This window comes from Sapajus apella, unplaced genomic scaffold (assembly GCF_009761245.1).
Source record: "Sapajus apella isolate SASKATOON/1434 unplaced genomic scaffold, GSC_monkey_1.0 scaffold14, whole genome shotgun sequence".
Taxonomy (NCBI): domain Eukaryota; kingdom Metazoa; phylum Chordata; class Mammalia; order Primates; family Cebidae; genus Sapajus; species Sapajus apella.
The window spans coordinates 3,791,564-3,812,691 of record NW_022436954.1 but is presented as its reverse complement, the minus strand read 5'-3'; the positions used below and the strand labels follow the sequence as shown (position 1 = coordinate 3,812,691).

The 21,128-nt window shown below is 56.3% G+C and overlaps 2 protein-coding genes and 1 long non-coding RNA gene across 7 annotated transcripts in view; 2 read left to right on the top strand and 1 right to left on the bottom strand.

Moving 5' to 3' along the window:
* ANKRD13D (ankyrin repeat domain 13D) overlaps positions 1–8,042 on the top strand; it is a 15,017-nt gene extending 6,975 nt beyond the window's left edge. For both annotated transcript variants that reach the window (XM_032282689.1, XM_032282688.1), the window contains exons 7-15: positions 4,697–4,763; positions 5,162–5,243; positions 5,459–5,520; positions 5,624–5,754; positions 6,562–6,719; positions 6,843–6,959; positions 7,049–7,212; positions 7,293–7,384; positions 7,679–8,042. In XM_032282689.1, coding sequence (XP_032138580.1) covers positions 4,697–4,763; positions 5,162–5,243; positions 5,459–5,520; positions 5,624–5,754; positions 6,562–6,719; positions 6,843–6,959; positions 7,049–7,212; positions 7,293–7,384; positions 7,679–7,892 — 1,087 coding nt within the window. In that variant the 3' untranslated portion in view covers positions 7,893–8,042. The remainder of the gene's footprint in view (positions 1–4,696; positions 4,764–5,161; positions 5,244–5,458; positions 5,521–5,623; positions 5,755–6,561; positions 6,720–6,842; positions 6,960–7,048; positions 7,213–7,292; positions 7,385–7,678) is intronic.
* Positions 8,043–8,794: 752 nt separating this feature from the next.
* Positions 8,795–17,173, top strand: SSH3 (slingshot protein phosphatase 3). Of its 4 annotated transcripts, none has more exons than XM_032282684.1 (14): positions 8,796–9,181; positions 9,606–9,643; positions 10,261–10,495; positions 11,544–11,668; positions 11,746–11,817; positions 12,075–12,140; positions 12,251–12,439; positions 12,553–12,646; positions 12,873–13,001; positions 13,114–13,160; positions 14,092–14,238; positions 14,461–14,661; positions 14,744–15,017; positions 16,192–17,168. In XM_032282684.1, exons 1-14 carry the CDS (start codon positions 9,116–9,118, stop codon positions 16,504–16,506), a joined length of 1,998 nt encoding a protein of 665 aa, XP_032138575.1. In that variant the 5' UTR covers positions 8,796–9,115; the 3' UTR covers positions 16,507–17,168. The 4 variants fall into 4 exon arrangements, with proteins under 4 accessions (XP_032138577.1, XP_032138575.1, XP_032138578.1 ...); XM_032282687.1 differs by having other exon boundaries at positions 9,537–9,643; XM_032282685.1 differs by having other exon boundaries at positions 8,799–9,181; positions 16,228–17,173.
* Positions 17,174–17,225: 52 nt separating this feature from the next.
* Positions 17,226–21,108, bottom strand: LOC116554659. Its single transcript, XR_004270265.1, has 3 exons — positions 21,023–21,108; positions 17,525–17,623; positions 17,226–17,300 (listed from the first exon to the last, which is right to left on the bottom strand). It is a non-coding gene; the product is annotated as an uncharacterized LOC116554659 (long non-coding RNA).
* Between the last annotated feature and the right edge of the window lie 20 nt (positions 21,109–21,128).

The window sequence follows — 21,128 nt, the reverse complement described above, 5'->3', positions numbered from 1 at the left end:
AAAAAAAAAAAAAAAAAAAAAGATTATGTTATCTGGCCAGGCACAGTGGCTCATCCCTGTAATCCTAGCACTTTGGGAGGCCAAGGTGGGTGGATCAGCTGTGGTCAAGAGTTTGAGACAAGCCTGGCCAACATGGCAAAACCCCATCTCTACTAAAAATACAAAAATTAGCTGGGGGTGGTTGCGCACACCTGTAATCCCAGCTATTCATGAGGCTAAGGAAGGAGAAACGCTTGAACCCAGGAGGTGGAGATTGCAGTGAGCCGAGATCATGCCAATTAGATGCCTTTTATTTCTTTTTCTTGCTTAATTGCCCTGGCTAGAACTTAAAGTAGAATAATAATTAGAAGTGGTTAGACCAGGCTGGTAGTAGTGGCTGACGCCTGTAATCCCAAAACTTTGGGAGGCTGAGGCAGGCAGATCACTTGAGGTCAGGAGTTTGAGACCAGCCTGGCAAACATGGTGAAACAGCATCTCTACTGAAAATTAAAAAAAAAAAAAAAATTAGCGAAGCCTGGTGGTGGTGCCTGCTGCTTGAGAGGGTGAGGCACAATAATTGCTCTAACCCAGGAGGCAGAGGTTTCAGTGAGCCCAGATTGTGCTACTGCACTCCAGCCTGGGTGACAGAGCAAGATCCCATCTAAAAAAAAAAAAAAAAAAAGAAAAAGAAAAAAAAAGTGGTTAGACCAGTATCCTTATATTGTTCCTGATCTTAGTGGAACAAATGGAGTGGGAAATTCCCCTCCATTGTGGGGAGCAAGATCATACCTGCCTCTGGGACAGGAGGACTTGGGTTCTGCGCTGGTGAGGCTGTGTGGGGAGCAGGCTGTGTGGGGAGCAGGCTCTGAGCCCCCAGCTCCCTCTGTCCCCTGCTCCCCAGGTATACAGTACCACCAAAATGCTTAGGGGAAAAGCATTCAGTCTTACCATTAAGTATGATATTAGTTGTGAGTTTTTGGTAGATACCCTTCATCAGGTTGAGGGAAGTTCCCTTCCATTCCTAGTTTGTAGAGTGTTTTTATCATGAAAGGGTGTTGGATTTTTTGAAATGCTTTTTCTGTGTTTATCGATATGATCATGTGATTTTAAAAAAATTCTATTGATGTATTACATCAATTGACCTGGATATTGAACCAACCTTGCATTCCTGCCATAAGTTCCACTTGTTGATGGTGTATAATTATTTTCATATGATGCTAAATTTGGTTGGGTCACATTTTGTTGATGATTTTGGGTTTACATTCATAAGTGATAGTGGTCTGTAGTTTTTTTGTGATATATGTCTGGTTTTGGTATCTGAGTGATGCCTCATAAAGTGGGAAATGTCACTTCTTTATTTTTTCAAATAGTTTGTGAGTAATTGGTATTAATTAGTCTTCAAAAGATTGGTAGAATTCAGTGGTGAAGCCATCTGAGCCTGAGCTTTGTGTGTGTATGTGTGCGTGTGTGTTTGTAGTTTTTTGTTGTTGTATTTCTCAATCAATCTCTTGACTTGTTATCTGTCTATTCAGATTACCTATTTATTCTCAAGTTAGTTTTGGTAGCTTGTCCCTCACTAGGAATTTGTCCATTTCATCTAAATTATAAAATTTGTTGATGTACAGCTATTCATCATATCCTTTTATAATGCTTTTTATTTTTATTGCTCCCCTCTTTCATTTCTGATTCTGGTAAGTAATTTGAATCTTTCTTTTTTTTTTTTTTTAAGACAGAGTCTCACTCTGTCACCCAGGCTGAAGTGCAATGGCATGGTAGGAGCTCACTGCAGCCTTGAAGTTCTGGGCTTGGGTGATCCTCCCACCTTAGCCTCCCAAGTAGCTGGGACTACAGGTGTGCATCACCATGCCTAGCTAATTTTCTTTTTTTGTAGAGATGGGGTCTCACTATGTCATCCAGCCTGCTTTTGAACTCCTGGCCTCAAACAGTCCTCCTGTCTTGGCCTCCCAAAGCACTGGGATTACAGGTGTGAACCACCACCCCCAGCTAAGTCTTCTCTATTTTTCCCCACCATGGTCAACCTAGCTAAAGGTTTGTCAATTTTGTTGATGTTTTCTTTTTTTTTTTCTTGAGACGGGGTTTCACCATGTTGGCCCGGCTGGTATCGAACTCCTGACCTCATGTAATCCGGCTAATGTTTTCAAAGAGCCAGCTTTTTGTTTCATCACTTTCCTCTATTTTTCTATTCTCTGTTTCTTTTTTTTTTTTTTTTTGGGACGGAGTTTCGCTCTTGTTACCCAGGCTGGAGTGCAATGGCGCCATCTCGGCTTACTGCAACCTCCGCCTCCTGGGTTCAGGCAATTCTCCTGCCTCAGCCTCCTGAGTAGCTGGGATTACAGGCACGCGCCACCATGCCCAGCTAATACTTTGTATTTTTAGTAGAGACGGGGTTTCACCATGTTGACCAGGATGGTCTCGATCTCTTGACCTCGTGATCCACCCGCCTCGGCCTCCCAAAGTGCTGGGATTACAGGCTTGAGCCACTGCGCCCGGCTCTATTCTCTGTTTCATTAACTTTACTGTAATATTTATTATTTCTTTCTGCTCTTTCTGGTTTAGTTTGCTCTTTTTTCACTGTCTTAATGTGGAAGTTTAGGTTAAGATTATTAATTTGAGATCTTTCTTAATATAGGCATTCACACATATTATGTTACATTACATTTACACGCCTAGACATGTCTGTCTTCTTTTTTTGACATAGGGTCTCACTCTATCATCCAGGCTGGAGTGCAGTGGTGTGATCTCAGCTCACTGCAACCTCTCCATCTCCCAGGCTCAGGTGATCCTCCCATCTCACTCTCCCAAGTAGCTGGGAAGACGGGCGCCAGCTAATTTCTTCTATTTTAGTAGAGATGGGGTTTCACCGTGTTGCCCAGGCTGGTCTCGAGCTACTGAGCTCAAGTAGTCTGCCTGCCTCAGCCTCCCAAAGTGCTAGGATTACAGGCATGAGCCACTGGGCCCAGCCTTTACATGTGTTGCATAAGTTTTGATATGTTGTGTCTTCATTTCTTTTTATCTCTGAATATTTTCTGATTTTTATTATTTGAGACATTTGCTATTTAGGAGTATGTTGCTTATTTTCCACACATTTGTGAGTTTCCCAAGTTTTTTTTTCTGCTACTGATTTCTAATTTCATTCCATTGTAATTGGAAAACATACACTGTATGACTATCCTTTCAATTGTATTGAGGTTTTCTTTTCTTTCTTCTCTTTCTCTTTTTTTTTTTTTTTTTGAGACAGAATTTCGCTCTTGTTACCCAGGCTGGAGTGCAATGGCGCGATCTCGGCTCACCGCAACCTCCACCTCCCGGGTTCAGGCAATTCTCCTGCCTCAGCCTCCTGAGTAGCTGGGATTACAGGCACGCACCACCATGCCCAGCTAATTTTTTGTATTTTTAGTAGAGACGGGGTTTCACCATGTTGACCAGGATGGTCTCGATCTCTTGACCTCGTGATCCACCCACCTCGGCCTCCCAAAGTGCTGGGATTACAGGCGTGAGCCACCGTGCCCGGCCTCTTCTCTTTCTCTTTCTTTCCTTCTTTCTTTTCTTTTCTTTTCTTTCTTCTTTCTCTCTCTCTCTTTCTTTCTCTCTTTCTTGCTTTCGCTCTATAACCCAGGCTGGAGTGCAGTGGCATGATCTCGGCTCACTGCAACCTCTGCCTCCCCGGTTCAAGTGATTCTCCCGCCTCAGCCTCCCAAGTAGCTGGGACTACAGGCGTGCACCAGCACACCTGGCTGAATTTTTGTATTTTTAGTAGAGATGGGGTTTCACTGTGTGAGCCAAGATAGTCTCGATCCCCAACCTCGTGATCCTCCCGCCTCAGCCTCCCAAAGTGCTGGGATTACAGGCGTGAGCCACTGCACCTGGCCGCATTGAGGTTGTCTTTCTTTTTTCTTTTTTTAAGATGGGGTTTCACCATGATGGCCAGGCTGGTTTTGAACTCCTGACCTCAGTGATCCACCCACCTCGGCCTCCCAAAGTGCTAGGATTACAGGCGTGAGCCACCACGCCCAGCCGAGATTTTCTTAATGGTGTATAGTATATGGTCTGTCTTGAAGGGTGTTCCGTGTGCACTTGAGAAGCATTTGTGTTGTCGGTACTGGGTAGAGTGTTCTAGCCTGTTTATAAAGTCTAGTTATAGTGTTGTTCTTATCTTCCATTTCTTTGTTGATCTTCTAGTTGTTCTACCCATTATTGAAAGCAGGGTACTGGAGTCTCCAACTGACATACTTTTTTGTGTGTGTGTGAAAAACTTCAAATATATATGAAAGAAGAGAGAAGGCACTTACTCATCGCCAGCTTGTATCAGCATCTCACCAATCTTACTGAATCTGCCCTCCCTTACCTTTTTCTTTTTCTTCCCCAGAGTATGTCAAAGCCCATCCCAGATGTCCTGTTTTAATACTAAATGCTTCCGCACAACTCTAAAAGACACGGATGTTTCTAAGCCCAGCCCCAACGCTGTCGTACCTCACAAGTTTCATGCTAATTCTTCAGTGTCTTCTAGTCCCAAGTTCATGCGCAAGTGTCCCCAGCTGTCCAGGCACCCTCTTCAGGGCTCCTTCATGTTTCACAGTGACAAGGGATCCTGAGTTGGGCACCCAGGGCAGGCTCATTGGAGGGGGTTTGTAAAGGAAGGCTTTGACCAGGGTGTGAGGGTGCAGGTCCTCACGAGCTCCTGTTTGGTCTGTTTCAGGAACAAATGTGGTATCTGGGGCTGGCGGTCTGAGAAGATGGAAACTGTTAGCGGCTACGAGGCCAAGGCAGGAGAGGCTAGTGGTGGGGGCCTGGGGGTAGATGAGGTCCAGGAACTCGGCTGGTCTCCACATCCATCCCAGAGTAGCCCTTGGGCTCTGGAAACCCTGAGCATTTGTGGGAACTCAGTGGGCCTGAGTGCCCAGCCCCTGTGGAGTACGGAGGGCTCACCCACATCACGGGCCCCACCCAGGGTACCGAGATCAAATGAGGAGCGTGTTCCTCTTGACCCTGGGGCTGCATCTTCTCACTGTGACTTCCCGGGGTTCAGACCCTGCCACCTCCTCCATTGTGGGGAGCAAGATCGCACCTGCCTCTGGGACAGGGGGACGTGGGTTCTGCACTGGTGAGGCTGTGTGGGGAGCAGGCTCTGAGCCCCCAGCTCCCTCTGTCCCCTTCTCCCCAGGTATACAGTGCCACCAACGTGGAGCTGGTGACACGCACACGCACGGAGCACCTCTCTGATCAGGACAAGTCGAGGAGCAAAGGTAAACCCAGGTGCGCCTGCCTGCTGCCCAACCACACCGTGCAGTGGGGTCTCCCTGGCCAGGGATCAGGGGCCAGAGTTTCCTGGGATGAGCTGGGAGGTCTCCTCATTCCCATCTGCCCCTCTTCCCCCGGACAGGAGGCTCCCAGGGTGGAGGTAGGTGGGGGCAGTGCGGGGGTACTGGTCCCCTCATGGGCTCCCACCCCTTCTCCGCAGGGGGGAAGACTCCGTTCCAGTCCTTCCTGGGGATGGCCCAGCAGCACTCCTCCCACACTGGGGTGAGCCGGGTCTGGGCTGAGACAGGGCTGGCGAGGGCTGAGCCTGGGCAAGAGGGTGCCCTCTGTCGCCCTGATTGCTGAGTCTGCGCTGGGACCCACACAGGCCCCCGTGCAGCAGGCAGCCAGCCCCACCAACCCCACAGCTATCTCCCCTGAGGAGTACTTTGACCCCAGCTTCAGCCTGGAGTCACGGAACATTGGCCGCCCCATCGAGATGTCCAGCAAAGTACAGAGGTGAGGTCTGAGAGTCGGCTGGGGACTTGCCTTGGGATGGGGGCCCCTCCTTGAACCCCTGAGCTCTTGCAGGCCCCTGTCTGGACCTGTCCTAGTGAGGGGCACACTCGCTCAGCAGCTTCTCTCCAGACTCTGCTCCTGGAGGGCAGGGGTCTTGTCTGCCTTATCCATGGTCCTCAGCCCTTAGCAGGGGCTTGTCCTTGATGAATGGATGGTACCACCTATGTATGGTTCTCTATTGAATTTCATGAGTATCTGCTGGGGCCAGCGTGACAGTGGGAAGGGCCCCAGCAGTGTGGCCTGGGAGTGGAGTGACCGCCTGGGTGGACAGAACAGTCAGGCTTGCCTCATGAGGAGCGCTGAGCAGGTGTGGCTGGTAACGGCGGGCACAGCACCTGCACAAGCCCGGTGCTCTCCCAGCCGCCTCAGGAGGATTATCTTAGCCACCCACGGTCTCTGGGATTCGAACCCTGGACACGAAAGTTCGGCACCATGTGAGCTGGTGGCCAGCTCTGGGAGGAGGCAGAGAACAGAGCTGTGACCAGGCCCAGGGAGAAGCCCACAGCCTGGCACCTGGCCTCCTTGTCCAGACCAGATGAGCAGGCATGAAACCCTCAGGAACCCCAACCTGGGCCACGTAGACAGGACACCAGCTCCCAGGGGAGGCGGGCAATGGCATCTGAGCAGAGCAGGGCACCTCAGGCCAGGTGGAAGGTGGGTAAAGGCAGCTGCCCACTGGCCAGAGGGCAGGCCTCAGTGGAAAGGCCACTAGCGGCACCTCACCATGTACTGTGGTTGGCTGGGCAGGTTCAAGGCAACACTGTGGCTGAGTGAGGAGCACCCACTTTCCCTGGGTGACCAGGTGACACCCATCATCGACCTAATGGCCATCAGCAACGCTCACTTTGCCAAGCTGCGTGACTTCATCACCCTGCGCCTCCCACCTGGCTTCCCCGTCAAGATTGGTGAGAGGCTGGCCCAGGCAGGAGGGGGACACCTCGGACATGGCACCCTCCCTATGGAGAGCTGCAGGGGACGGAGGTGCAGGTGGCGTCTGCTGAGGCTCAGGCACCGCTGTCTTCTCACAGAGATTCCCCTTTTCCACGTGCTCAATGCCCGAATCACCTTCAGCAACCTGTGTGGCTGTGATGAGCCCCTGAGCTCCGTGTGGGTGCCGGCCCCCAGCTCTGCCGTCCCAGCGTCAGGTATCCCTGTGGGAGAAAGAGGGAGGCTGCGCAGCTCTCTGGTCGCCAAGCCCTGCGGGTTGAGTGTGGCCCCTCTGCCACCTGCGTAGGGAGCCCTTTCCCGTGCGAGGTGGACCCCACTGTGTTTGAGGTGCCCCAGGGGTACAGCGTGCTGGGCACAGAGCGCAGCGAGCCCCTCCGAGATGAGGACGATGACCTGCTACAGTTCGCCATCCAGCAGAGCCTGCTTGAAGCAGGCACCGAGGCGGAGCAGGTGGGACTCGGGCAGGGTGTGGGCTCTGGCCTCTGCAGCCACAGGGCAAAGGTGACAGCTGTGGGCTCCGATGGCTGCAGGTGACCGTCTGGGAAGCCCTGACCAACACCCGGCCTGGTGCCCACCCTCCTCCCCAGGCCACAGTTTATGAGGAACAGCTTCAGCTGGAGCGGTGAGGCCCTCATGGGGCTGGCTGGGTCCCTCCCCCACCAGCCTTGGCTTGTGGGGAGGGGGGCAGCAGGAAGGTCCTAGGACCCTAGGCCCTCTGCAAGGCCACCCTCCATCAGCAGCGCTGTCTGCCGCCAAAGGTGACATGAGGGGCGGGGAAGCAGGGCCCTGCCTCATCTCCTCTCCCTGCCACCCTGTCTTTACCCTTGTCCTCTAAAACCAGTCCCCAGCCCCTTGGCTTCCGCCCCAGCCTTGGTGCTCACCAGCCTGCTCTTCCCTCCCATGCCCTGCCTGGAAGGGCCCTCCAGGAAAGCTTGCGGCTATCCACAGAGCCCAGGGGCCCAGGATCCCCTCCCAGGACACCCCCAGCCCCCGGCCCACCCAGCTTTGAGGAGCAGCTGCGCCTGGCCCTGGAGTTGTCTTCGCGGGAGCAGGAGGAGCGGGAGCGGCGCGGGCAGCAGGAGGAGGAGGACTTACAGCGGATCCTGCAGCTGTCACTCACTGAGCACTGAGCCGCAGCCCCTGAGAGCGCGGCCGGCCACCCCCTGCCCGCTTTTCTAATTTATTTATTTATAAACTCTGCTGCTGAGCTTGGGGCCTGGAGCCCCAGTGATGGGTGGGCAGGGGAGACAGATGGAAATAAAAGAGACTGCTGCAGCAGGGCTGCTCTGCTGACTGGCCTGGAGCCGTGGGGACCCTGAAGGTGGGGCGCTAAGGAGACACTGGGTGGCAGCCCAGACCTGGGCTTGAATCCTGCTCACGGTCCCCTCAGCCTCTCTGAGCCTCAGTTTCTTCAGTTGTAAAATGAGGAGACCACCCCCCACCCTCTGCCCCACAAGGCTGAAAGAAGCTGGAGAGAGTCATGTGTCCTTACCAAGCAGGCTCCTGTGAAATGTCAGTTCCCCCTCGCCGTCCCACCTGCTGGGGACCCGGTTTGTCCTGCCTCCCAGCCTGGCCTTACTGGAAACCGGCCCACGCGCCCGTTGGGGAGGGAAAAGCTGGGTCCCCAGACCTCATTCACCTCCAGCTGGGAAGAGCCCCCAGGCCGCTAACCGCCGCAGCCAAGGCCCGGCGTGGCCCTGACTGGGGCGCATTCCCTGCAGGTGGCTTTGTGCAAGTCACTTCCCTCTGCGCAGCCGGGAGCCCCGCCTTGCTCGCCTCCGAGGTGGGAGTTTCCTGGGTTATTTCTAAACCCCAGGCTGATTTCCCCGGAAGCCTGTCTCCCAGTGGGAGCGGGAAGGCCGACCAGCAGGGAGAAATGTTTGTGGTGGCGGCTTCTGGCTGAGGGCGCGCCTTGCCTGATCCTCTCTAGACCTGTGGCCCCGCCTCTGTCTCGCTAGGACCCTCCTCTGCCCCACACAGGACGCTGGAGGCCCAGAACAGCTCAGGTGCTCCCGCAGGGCTGCCCGGGCCTGGCGCTTCCTGGGAAGGGGATCAAACTCCCGGCCTCGCGCTCCTGCCCTCCCTGTCTCCCAGCTCTTCACCTGCGCTTGTCCCCGACCTGTGCCCGGGGCAGGCCAAACCGCGGAGACCGGAGGGGCGGGGTCCGACGGCCCCGAGAAGCTCCGCCGGCGCGGCTGGGCGAGTGTCTGGCCCTTTAAGGGCCGCCCCCGAGGAGGTGCCAGGCCCGGGTAGCGACGTCTCTCCTTCCTGGTCCTGCGGGGCCGGGACTGTCCGCGGGGCTGAGGGACAGGGCCGTGCCCGGTGCCAGCCCAGGTGCCCCCGGTCTGGCCCCATGGCCCTGGTCACAGTGAGCCGCTCGCCCCCGGGCAGCGGCGCCTCCACGCCCGTGGGACCCCGGGTGAGTGTGGCCTGGCCGTGGTGCCGCCCACGCAGTTGCTGCCCGGGCCCGAGAGCCTGTCCTGCCCGCCCGCGGGCTCGCCTTTAGCGGGGACGTGCGGAGAGGGACCTGGGACTCGGGCTGGAGGGTGCTGGGGGCCTCGAGGTTCTCTGGTACTGGCGCCAGGGCAAGATCCAGAGCCCTGCGCGCCGCCCGGGCTGAGGAGGCCCAGATCTGGGCGCGCCCGCCACCCTCAGCGCCCACCCAGCTGACCTGGCCTTGGGCCGGGGCTGCGTGGGGCCTCTTGGTGGGGTGTGGACTGGGGTGGGAAGACAAATGGCATCTTGTGCCTTTTCTGGCCTTCCTCCACCCCCAGAATTCCTGAGAGAGGGGAGAGGACAGCGCTTCCCGCGCTCACCCTCCCCTGGGGCTGCTCTCTCGGCAGGACCCGGCGGTCCAGCGGAGGAGTCGACTCCAGCGAAGGTGAGCGCCGCCTCCCCCACGCAGACACTTCCGTCAGCCCGGGACCTGGCCACGGCCATCCTGGACTCCGGGTGCAGGGACAGAAGGCTCCCCGGAGGACGCGCAGCCGAAGCCCACTGCCAAATTTGTGGGGCAGTGTTCCCGGTGGCACCGGTTGGTGGGCTAGGCAGCCAGGTGGCCTTGGCCTTCACCCTCCCCCTGGTCAACTGGTGCTTCCTCATCCACTGCCCTGGGCTTTGGCTCAGGTGGTGGCCACGGGCCAAAGGGCAAGAGGCATGATGGACCTGAGGACTCCTGGGTCTCCAACCAAGTTCCCAGCAGCCCCTGAGTTAGGCAGGTGGGAGGGAAAGAGAGCAGGCCCCTCACCCAACAGACAAGAGTAGAGGGGCTGAGAGCTTGGAAGCCTGCAAGACTGGTTTTCAGCGTGGTGGCAGCATTGCCAAGGGGCCGGTTAAAAGTGCGGATGCTCAGGCCTCCACTGCAGACCTATTGACCGCGTGGGGGCCCATGAATCCGTGTGGACAAGGCCTGCAGATGAATGTGATGCATGCTAGACTTTGAGAGCCCCTACCCTAAAGGGGATGAGGGGCCATGACAGTTTCCCACTGCCCCACCAGGCAGAGCTTTGCAGTGCTCCGAGGGGCTGTCCTGGGACTGCAGGATGGAGGGGACAATGATGATGCAGCAGAGGCCAGTCCTGAGCCATCAGAGGAGCCCCCGAGTGAGGAGCAGCCCCGTGGGGACCAGATAGACTTCGGGCAAGGACCCCAGAGTCCCCAGAAACAAGAGGAGCAGAGGCAGCACCTTCACCTCATGGTGCAGCTGCTGAGGCCGCAGGACGACATCCGCCTGGTGAGGGCGCATCTGGAAGAGACATGCCTGAGGGCACGGGAGAGAGGGCAGAATGGTGCCTGTGTGTATGTGCTTGTGGAACAATGGTGTGAGGGCAGGGGGCGGCCTGGGGAGTGCTGGGGTTACCCAGACTCCAGTGATCCTGCTGTTTCAGAAGAGGCAGAAATGTTCTGACTGGGTGAGGTCATGGCTGCAGGTCTCTGAAAGGGAAGGAACAGGGGAGGTTTGTCCTGTGTGAGCCAATAGGGCCAGATTAGGTCCAAGAGGTGGGAACTCTGCAGAGGCAGGTTTCTTCTCAACCTGTAGAGGATTTTCCTGATGGCATGAGCTGTCCTGAAATGGACCAGTGCCCAAGGCAGGCTTGCTGGACACCCACTGGGGATGGGACTGGGCAGACGGGAGGAAGATTCCAGCCCCATGGAGGAAGGGAAGCCAGGTGGAGCCGGAACCGGGGCCCAAATGCTGTGGAGATAGCTCGCTGTCCGCAGTGAGACGTGGCAAACCAGAGGCACTGCGTCTTCTGTAAAGCTGGATTTACAATAGAAAAAGCATCATCCCCTTCTGTGAGAGTATGTCCTTAATATTTCTTTGGTGATAAACATTTCTTGAATGAAATGATAGCAATGGCAAGTGAACAGGGTTTAAAAAAACCAAACACCCCAAAACCTCCTCCTTACTGGGCACAGTGGCGCATGGCTGTGATCCCAGCGCTTTGGGAGGCTGAGGTGGGAGGATCACGTGAGCCTGGGAGTTTGGGGCTGCAGTGAGCTGTGACAGTACCACTGCACTCCAGCCTGGGCAACAGAGACCCTGTCTCAAAAACAAAACAACCTCCATCCTTGGCAGAAATAAAAAATGGGCAACCTGTGTCAGTCCCGTGCCCTGCTTTTTTCCACACCATCCCTCTTTAGCCACTGATTTTATATCTGGGAAGAGAGGAGATGGGAAAGGAGGGAGCAGGGTCAGTGCTATTCTGGACCTGGGGGCGTCCAGGTGGGGAGCAGGGTCCTTGGGGCCACTGTGACCCTGGGCTCCTCATCCTCCCCAGGCAGCCCAGCTGGAGGCAGCTCGGCCTCCCCGGCTCCGCTACCTGCTGGTAGTTTCTACACGAGAAGGAGAAGGCCTGAGCCAGGATGAGACGGTCCTCCTGGGTGTGGATTTCCCTGACAGCAGGTGCGAGCAGGGAGAGTGGGGGAGAGGCAGAGGTGAGGGACAGGGGGTACAATGGCTCTCCCTCTGTCCCCTGCTAGCTCCCCCAGCTGCACCCTGGGCCTGGTCTTGCCCCTCTGGAGTGACACCCAGGTGTACTTAGATGGAGACGGGTAAGCAATGGCAACTGGAGCAGGGGGCAGGAGGGTGGAATTACCATGTGCCACAGATATGACGGGGCCTAGGCACCGGGGTACAGTAGAACTCTAGGCTGGGACTCTGGTGCCTGCTCCCAGCTCCACCTCAGATTCACTGTGATCCTGAGCAAGGCACCTGACTCCCAGGCCTCGGCTTCCTGTGTCTGGCCAAAGGGCAGGTTCTCTGTCACAGAGGCTGGAGTCTGGCTTCACCGGCACCTTCTCTCCTGCAGGGGCTTCATCGTAACGTCTGGTGGGCAGAGCCGGATCTTCAAGCCAATCTCCATCCAGACCATGTGGTAAGGACAGACGCTGACTGGACTTGGGCCAGCCTCTCTTTCTAAGAAGGCTGCAGGGCCTGGGGAAGGCAGCAGGGGACAGAGTGACCCAGCTTCTCCTCCTGTCCTAGGGCCACGCTCCAGGTATTGCACCAGGCATGTGAGGCAGCTCTAGGCAGCGGCCTTGTGCCCGGTGGCAGTGCCCTCACCTGGGCCAGCCACTACCAGGAGAGACTGAACTCCAACCAGAGCTGCCTCAATGAGTGGACAGCTATGGCTGACCTAGAGTCTCTGCGGCCTCCCAGCACCGAGCCTGGCCGGTCAGTGCAGGGAGGGGAGGGCCTGGGTGGAGGGGAAAACAGGACAAGGGGGGATCAGGGGGAGCATGGCAGAGAGGGGAAGGGGCCCCTTGACTGCGGGGCTCTGCTCCCAGGCCCTCAGAACAGGAGCAGATGGAGCAGGCGATCCGTGCTGAGCTGCGGAAAGTGTTGGATGCCAGCGACCTGGAGAGCGTCACTTCCAAAGAGGTGGGCAGGGGGCCTGGGGCAAGTCCCCTCCAGCAGGGACCACAAGCTTGTCTCTCCTGGGAGCCCTCCCCACCTGGCCAAGTCCTGACCCATTCCTGGATGTTTTGGCCTTGGCCCTAGTCTGTCTAGATGGGACAAGGTGCTGTCCTCAGAAGCCCCAGAGGGAAGGTGGGGGGTCAGGCACTTGGAAAGCCCCAGCCTCTCTTGCCCTGGGCTCTGCCTGCAGATCCGCCAGGCCCTGGAGCTGCGCCTGGGGCACCCCCTCCAGCAGCACCGTGACTTCATAGACAACCAGATGCTGCTGCTGGTGGCGCAGCGGGACCGGGCCTCCCGCATCTTCCCCCACCTCTACCTGGTGAGCTGCCGCTGGGCCTGGGCCATGGGGACAGCTGGCAGCTGCGAGAGCAGCGGGGTCCCAGAAGCAGAGGCTGGAGAAAAGGGAGAATGTGCTGCTCCCTCTCTCCCAGGGCTCGGAGTGGAATGCGGCGAACCTGGAGGAGCTGCAGAGGAACAGGTAAGGCTATGAGCCCCTGGGGCCACCCACCCCATCTTCCCTTCTCCTGGCCTCCTTGCATTGGGTGGTAGCCAGCTTCAGAAACTACCCTCAGCAGCTGCTAGCTCTGCTTCTAACTCTGTCCTGGGGCTGTTACCCTGGTGTGGGTGCCCAGGTCGGGACAGGAAACCCGCTGGCCAGCCCTGCCCACTCTCCTCCCCTCCCCCATTGTGAAACAAGGACAGAAACAAAGGGCCTCAGCCACGCCAAGACGAGAAGCAGCAGAGCCCACTGCTGTAACTGCCTTGGACAAGCAGAAAAACGGTCCTCTTGGCTGGGCGTGGTGGTGCACACCTGCAATCCCAGCTACTCGGGAGGCTGAGGCAGAGAATTGCTTGAACCTGGGAGGCAGAGGTTGCAGTGAGCAGAGATCACACCACTGCACTCCAGCCTGGGCAACAGAGAGAGACCCTGTCTCTAAAACATAAGAAAAAAGAGAGAAAAAGCCTCTTCTCCACCTGGCCCTTTCCCAGGGAAGAAGGAACTGGCCTCCTCCCTGTGGGGACCTAGCTGCCTGCTCTGACAGGTACTTGTCATCTGTCCACCATGGGCTTCTGGGAGACCTGCTGTATCTGTCGCCCCACTGCTGCAGACCCACCCATGCTCAGCTTAGCTCAAAAGCTGTCCTCTAACTTCTGAGAGGAACGGAAGGGCTGGAGTTGCAGTTGACCCAGCTGACTGGACTAGATGGGGAAGCAGGCCTAGCAGGGTCAAATGATTGGTTCAAGGTCTCAGCCATCTGACAGCTGAGTCCGTTCTCCTCCCACTGTCACTGCTGCCTCCATCTGACTTGAAACTCAGCTAAACAGAGGCCCAGGTTCTGCCAGGTCCGATGGCCAGTGGCCCTGGTACCTTTGCCCACATCAGCCCCGCCTTGGGCCCTCTGGGACAGGGTCACCCACATCTTGAACATGGCCCGAGAGATCGACAACTTCTACCCTGAGCGCTTCACTTACCACAACGTGCGCCTCTGGGATGAGGAGTCAGCCCAGCTGCTGCCGCACTGGAAGGAGACGTACCGCTTCATTGAGGCCGCAAGGTTAACCCCCGGCTCCCCTGCCTGCCCTGCTGTGGCTTCACGCGGCCCCCAGTGCCCTCCTCTTGCCCACTCTGCCATCAGCTCTGCCGTTCCTTCCAGCCCCCAGTGTCCTTGCCTCCTGCTCTACACTCAGCTGCTTGTGAGCCCTTTACCTGCCCTCCCCCACAGCAGGCGAGTCCTTCATAGTGGGGGGAGGGTGCTGACCCTGTCCTGCCTCCACAGAACACAGGGCACCCGCGTGCTGGTCCACTGCAAGATGGGCGTCAGCCGCTCAGCGGCCACGGTGCTGGCCTATGCCATGAAGCAGTATGGCTGCAGCCTGGAGCAGGCCCTGCACCACGTGCAGGAGCTCCGGCCCATCGCCCGCCCCAACCCCGGCTTCCTGCGCCAGCTGCAGATCTACCAGGGCATCCTGACTGCCAGGTATGGGATGGGGTGAGTAGGTTGGTTTGTGGGGTGTGGCTGCTGGGTCACTCAGAGCTGACTCAGGGCCACCTCCTCACAGTCGCCAGAGCCATGTCTGGGAGCAGAAAGCGGGTGGGGTCTCCCCAGAAGAGCACCCAGCCCCTGAAGTCTCTACACCATTCCCGCCTCTTCCGCCAGAACCTGGGGGTGGTGGGGAGGAGAAGGTTGTGGGCGTGGAGGAGAGCCAAGTAGCCCCAAAAGAAGAGCCTGGGCCACGGCCACGTATCAACCTCCGAGGGGTCATGAGGTCCATCAGTCTCCTGGAACCCTCCTTGGAGCTGGAGAGCACCTCAGAGGCCAGTGACATGCCAGAGGTGAGGCTGGGACTCGGGGAGCTCGGCCTGCAGGGGTGGGGACCAGAAGGAGGGAGGTGGGGAAAGACCAGGATGGCGTTTGACCGTAGGCCCGAGCAGGGCGTACCTGGGCTCGGTCTGGCCCACCCACGCAGGGTGTCCTGGGAGGACCCTGGGGGCCTGGTCCCAGCCTCCTTCACAGTCAGCCTAATACCTCTCAGCACGAGGCATCTCCAGCCCATCCCATGAGTATCCTTGAAGACTGGGACCAGCCCTGTCCTGGGCTCCTGAGAGCAGTTGAGACCCAGTGAGGGCAGGTGGGGACGCTGCAGGCACAGGCTGGAGAGGGGCCACGGGCAGGACAGGAGGCAGTTCCCAGGGCTCCTGGGCGAACCAGCCCTGGCCAGGGTGGCAGGCGTGTTCCAGACTGACCACAGAACTAGCTGTCTAAGGGGCAGAGCTGCCTCCCCAGGCCACAAGCTCCACAGCCACCTGCTGGCCCTGGGGGCGTCTCTAACCCCCTGGTGAGGGGAGGGTAAATGAATCTCCGTAGCCTCTCTTGGATCTGAGGAGCAGCACCTCCAAGCGTTCAAGCAGTTGAGGTGCAGAGGGTCTGTGTACTCACGCCACCCAAGTCCTGCCTAAGTGAGCACCCTCGACGCTCAGTGCTGTGGGCACAAGCAAAAGACTGGGAGCCAGGCCCTGTGTGGGACTCAAGGCCAAATGGCTGACTTGGAAGAAGGAGCATCCACTGAGGGCAGGAACATTTGGGAGAGGCTTCCTGGAGGAGGTGTGGGTGGGGAAGGATAGGGAGGCATGGTGGGTTGGTGGGTGGGTGTCTGTGTTGCTAAAGGCAGGAGGTCCTCACCCAGCACTGACACCCGCATCCACCCAGCCCAGGTCAGGGGCTGCTGCAGGCATGGTTTCACCCGCTGGCTGCCTGTGCAAAGGCAGAGGAGGGATAGGAGGAGCGGAGGGCAGGGAGGCCTGGGTCTCAGGGGAGCTGAGGAGGGCTGCTGGGGGCCAGAAGGAAGCTATAAGCAGCTAGGATTCAAGGAGCAGGGCAGCAGGGCGGGGGTGTTGTCCTCCCCCCGGGGAAGCATGGCTGTGGACAGCTTGGCTTTTGGTGTATGTGCCGCAAACATTCCGCCCCTCACCTCTTCCCGGCTCTGCTTGGTGCCCCTGCCCCGGAAAGGCCTCCCATGGCTTCTGTATCCTCGCACCTGTCCAGGTTTTCTCTTCCCCTGAGTCTTCATATGAAGAGCCTCCGCAGCCCTTCCTGCAGCTTGCAAGGACCAAGGGAGGCCAGCAGGTGGGCCGGGGGCCGCAGCCGGCCCTGAAGTCCCGCCAGTCAGTGGTTGCTCTCCAGAGCGCCGCCCTGGTGGCCAGCCGGACCCAGGCCTTCCAGGAGCAGAGGCAGGGAGAGCCCGGCATTTCCTCTACGCCCAGGTTCCGGAAGGTGGTGAGGCAGGCCAGCGTGGATGACAGTGGAGAGGAGGGCGAGGCCTGAGCCCTCACACACACCCATGTTCCCCTAGACACTAAATAGAGGGTCCACAGCTCCTCAGGGAAACGCCCTCATGTCTCTGGCAGCGCCCATTCCTCTCAGCTCCTCCCACGACAGCTCCTCCCCTCACTACAGCCACACCTCCCACAGCCCTAAGTCCCAGACCCATGTCCACCTGTCGGGGGCTCAAGGCTTTCTAACTGGGATGTGGTAGAGGGACTGAAGGTGCCATTGGCAGCAACCGCATCCTAGTTTCATTCTCAAATCTTGCTCTGAACATTCACCTGCAGTCACAGAATAAAAACAAGAGCTTCCAGTGCAGAAAGGCTCCTGTTCCCCACTCCTGCCCATCCCTGTGCCTCCCATCCTCCCCCAGTTCATTCCTGGAACCAGCCAGGCCAGGGAACCCCTGGCCCCAAAGGCAGGCAGTACCCTCAGCCCCAGCCGCAGGAGGCTTGAGGGGTGGCAGGTCGCTGCCCCCATCCACCTCAACCCGTCCAGGTCTTTGCTGCTGTCCCCAGACCTCCTGCATCACTGCGCTGGATCACAGGGCACCAGGCCAGAGAGAGTCTTCTTTTTGTCCTTTATGGTCTCTGGCTAGTCGGGTTTTCATAGTCTTAGAGTATCTGGCTTTGTACTGAGAAATAAAACACATTTTCATATTCGATTATTTTCAATCTGATGATGATGATGAAGCCATCTCTATCGCAGTCAGACCCTTCTTAGCTGGCCATGGAGGGTAGCTGCTCATTCCTCCCAGCAATTTCCTCACAATTCCCAGGTGTCTTGATACAGACCTATTCGCGGGGGAGCATCGTGTTTGGGCGTGGTGTGGGAGGAAGCTTGGGTAACAGAGGAGAGGAGGTCAGTGCTGTCTCCTCATCTCCTGGGGCAGGGCTGGTGAATGTTAGCTGCCTACACCCGCTCAGGCAGGTCGGGCAAGGGAACAAGTCCTTACCGGACAGCAGGCATGTGCTCTGCTGCGAGAGCTGGAGGGAGTTACTCATGAGGAAGTGCCTACCTGGACAAGACCAAGCCTGTTCCAAAAGTGAAGATGTCTTCTGGACAGTAATGCCCGCTCTATGGCATATTTTGGGCCCCAAGACTCATCTTCCTCCTGCTACAATGCAAAAGGGCCTGATTTCCAAGTCAGCCTATTGCTACCTGGGAAGAGGGACCCTTGGTGACCCTTCTTGTCCTGCCTAGGGGTTCCTTCCGCTCAACTTCAGTGTCCAAGAAAAGTTAGTTGTTCCATCTTTTTTTTTTTTTTGAGACATTCTTGTTCTGTTGCCCAGGCTGGAGTGTAGTGGTGCAGTGATGGCTCAGTACAGCTTTAAATTCCCAGGCTCGAGTGATCTTCTAACTTCAGCCTCCCGAGTAGCTGGGACCACAGGCACGTGCTGCCACACCTAGCTAAGTGGTTACATCTTTGTCATTTCTTTCTTGTTTTTTGAGAGAGGTCTTGCTCTGTCACCCAAAATGGAGTGCAATGGTATGATCTTGGTTTTTTATAGCCTCAACCTCCTGGGCTCAAGTGATCCTCCTGCCTCAGCCCCCCAAGTAGCTGGGACTACCTGCACACACCACCATGCCCAGCTAATATATATATATATATATATATATATATATTTTTTTTTTTTTTTTTGTAGAGGTGGGTTTTACCATGTTGCCCAGGCTGGTCTTGAACTCCTGGGCTCAAGCAATCCACACATCTCAGCCTCTCAAAGTGTTGGAATTACAAGTATGAGCCATCATGCTGGCCCATCTTTCTCACTTCTATCCCTGTTCCTAAGATTATGCTCTCTGCCCTGTGATACACTACCCTGATTTGGGGAAGGGGCTGGATTCAACTCCTTCCCTCAAAGCTGTCCTCAGAGATGGGAGCTGGCACCAAGCATTCTCAGTGATTGAGACATCATGCCCAGTTTTAAGAATGAATCTCTCACCCAGGCCCTCGTGGGACTCCCAGCGCTGCTCTAACCCTGAAGCGCCCAGTGGCAGGGGACTTGGATTCTAGCCCCAGCTAGAGTCTCTGTTTCTTTCTGTAAAACAAAGGGATTACACCTGGAAATCCCTAAGTACCCCTCTTCACTTTGATGCATTTTATTTTATTTTTATTTGAGACTGGGTCTGACTCTGTCACCCAGGTTAGAATGCAGTGGGGTGATCTTGGCTCACTGTACCCTCTGCCTCCCAGGCTCAAGAGATCCCACCTCAGGCTCCTGAGTAGCTGGGACTAAAGGGCCACCACGCATGGCTATACTTTGATACATTTCAACAATATGTGAGGCCGGGTGCAATGGCTCATGCCTATAATCCCAGCATTTTGGGAGGCTGCGGTGGGCAGATCACCTGAGGTTGGGAGTTTGAAACCAACCTGACCAACATGGAGAAACCCTGTCTCTACAAAAAATAAAAATAAAATAAAAAAATAAAAAATAAATTAGCGAGGCGTGGTGGTGGGAGCCTGTAATCCGAACTACTCAGGACGCTAAGGCAGAGGAATCACTTGAACCCAGAGGTAGAGTTTGTGGTGAGCCAAGATTGCACCAGTACATTCTAGACTGGGCAACAGAGCGAGACTCCATCTAAAAAAACAAAACAAACAAAAACATGCTATCTAGACATTGCTAGAACTTAGCCTCTACCTCTCTTCCAGAAGAGGAATTGTTGGCACCTATCTGGGTGGTATGCCTAAGGGTCACAAGATGTAGGGCACAGGGAAGCTAGTTCTGACTCCTGATCCATCCTGCTAACATTGGGGGCTGCCCCCCATTCTTTGGCTAACCAGGAGTCCTACCCAGGCTGCCCTTTCCGTATTCCTAGGGCTGCAGGTGGGTGCGTGGTTGTGACAGTGTCGGGGGAAGCCAAGGCCAGGCCCTGCCCTCCTGCAGCCTGCGCATCTCAGAAGGCAGGTCTGATCAGGAACTCAGAGCTATGGGACTCACTGGAATCCATGAGAATTCCAAGGAGTAAGAAGTCAGCAATCAGGAAAAGGAAGACTGGAGGGGAAACTGCATCAAAAATGCAGACAAGAGGGTGCCAGGCATGGTGGCTCACCCCTGGAATCCCATCACTTTGGGAGGCTGAGGCAGGTGGAATGCTTGAGCCCAGGAGTTCGAGACCTGCCTGGGCAACATGGTGAAACCCCATTTCTACAAAACAAAATAAGAACCCTATGGGCTGGGCATGGTGGCTCATCCCTGTACTCTCAGCACTTTGGGAGGCTAAGATGGTTGAATCACCTGAGATCAGGAGTTCGAGACCAGTCTGGCCAACATGACGAAACCCTATCTCTACTAAAAGAAAAAAATTACAAAAATTAGCCGGGCGTGGTGGTGTGTGCCTGTAATCCCAGCTATTTGAGAAGCTGAGGCAGGAGAATTGCTTGAACCCGGGAGGCAGATGTTGCAAGATGGAGATGGCACCACTGCATTCCAGCCTTGGTGACAGAGGGTGACTCTCTCAAAAAAAAAAAAAAAAAAAAAAAAAAGAACCCTATGTGTATACAAAGCTCATAGAAATTGCTAAAGGGTCAAAAAATAACAAAGAAGCATATAAAATGAAAAGTAAACTCACTCCTACTCTGTCTTCCAGTCCTTCATGTCTACTCAGGCAATGACTGCAGCTGCCTTCGAGGCCCTCCAGGTATCCCATGCTTACGTAATCAAATATATTGGTATGTGTATTTTTATTTTTATTTTTGACAGAGTCTTTCTCTGTTGCCTAGGCTGGAGTGCCATGGTGTCATCTTGGCTTACTGAAGCCTCTGCCTCCGGGTTCAAGCGATTCTCCTGCCTCAGACTCCTGAGTAGCTGGGATTATAGGTGTCCACCACCGCACCTGGCTCTATTTTTAGTAGAGACGGGGTTTCATCATGTTGGACAGGCTGGTCTCGAACTCCTGACCTTAGGTGATCCACCTGCCTCGGCCTCCCAAAGTGCAGGGATTACAGGCGTGAGGCACTGCGTCCAGCCAGATCCTAGGTTTCTAGATTCTCATTCTTTGAGCCTAACTCGGGAGTGGGGAAGGTGGCTCCCGGGCAAGTCAACTGACTGCACAGTTGCGCCCAAGGCAGGCCCTGGGTCCAGAAGTGCTCGGAGCTCCCGGGTGCGAGGATCCGGATGGCTGCTCCTCCCGGAGCCTGCTTTCAATTCCCACTGGGCACAGGAGCCCCTCAGCAGCGCGAGGGGTCGCCCAGCCCAGACCTGGAACACTTGCTGCACGACCGTGGCGCGTGTCCCTCTGGAACCAGCTCCCACAGTCCGTCCGAGCGTCCTCCCTACTCCGCGTCCGGCTCTGCCCAGGCTGGGGCGGGGCCTCAGAAACGACCGCCCTCGCGCTAGCCACGGCCGCCCCTCGTTAGGCCAACTTTTCAAACGGCAAAATCAACCGCGCTGAAGAGACTGTGCCTCCGTCTCCTCACTCCGTATCTCAGTTGCCTCAAAGAAACTATCTTTCAGACCTTCGCGGCCTCTCCTGCGGCCGCAGCGTCCGGGAGCTGGGCACCCGAACTTACCCACATCGACCGCGACGTTTGGGCGCCACCTTGTGTCCGTTCCGTTAGCCTGCATGGACAACCCGGAAACCACATTTCCCAGCGTGCCTAGCGCCTCTGAGCAGGC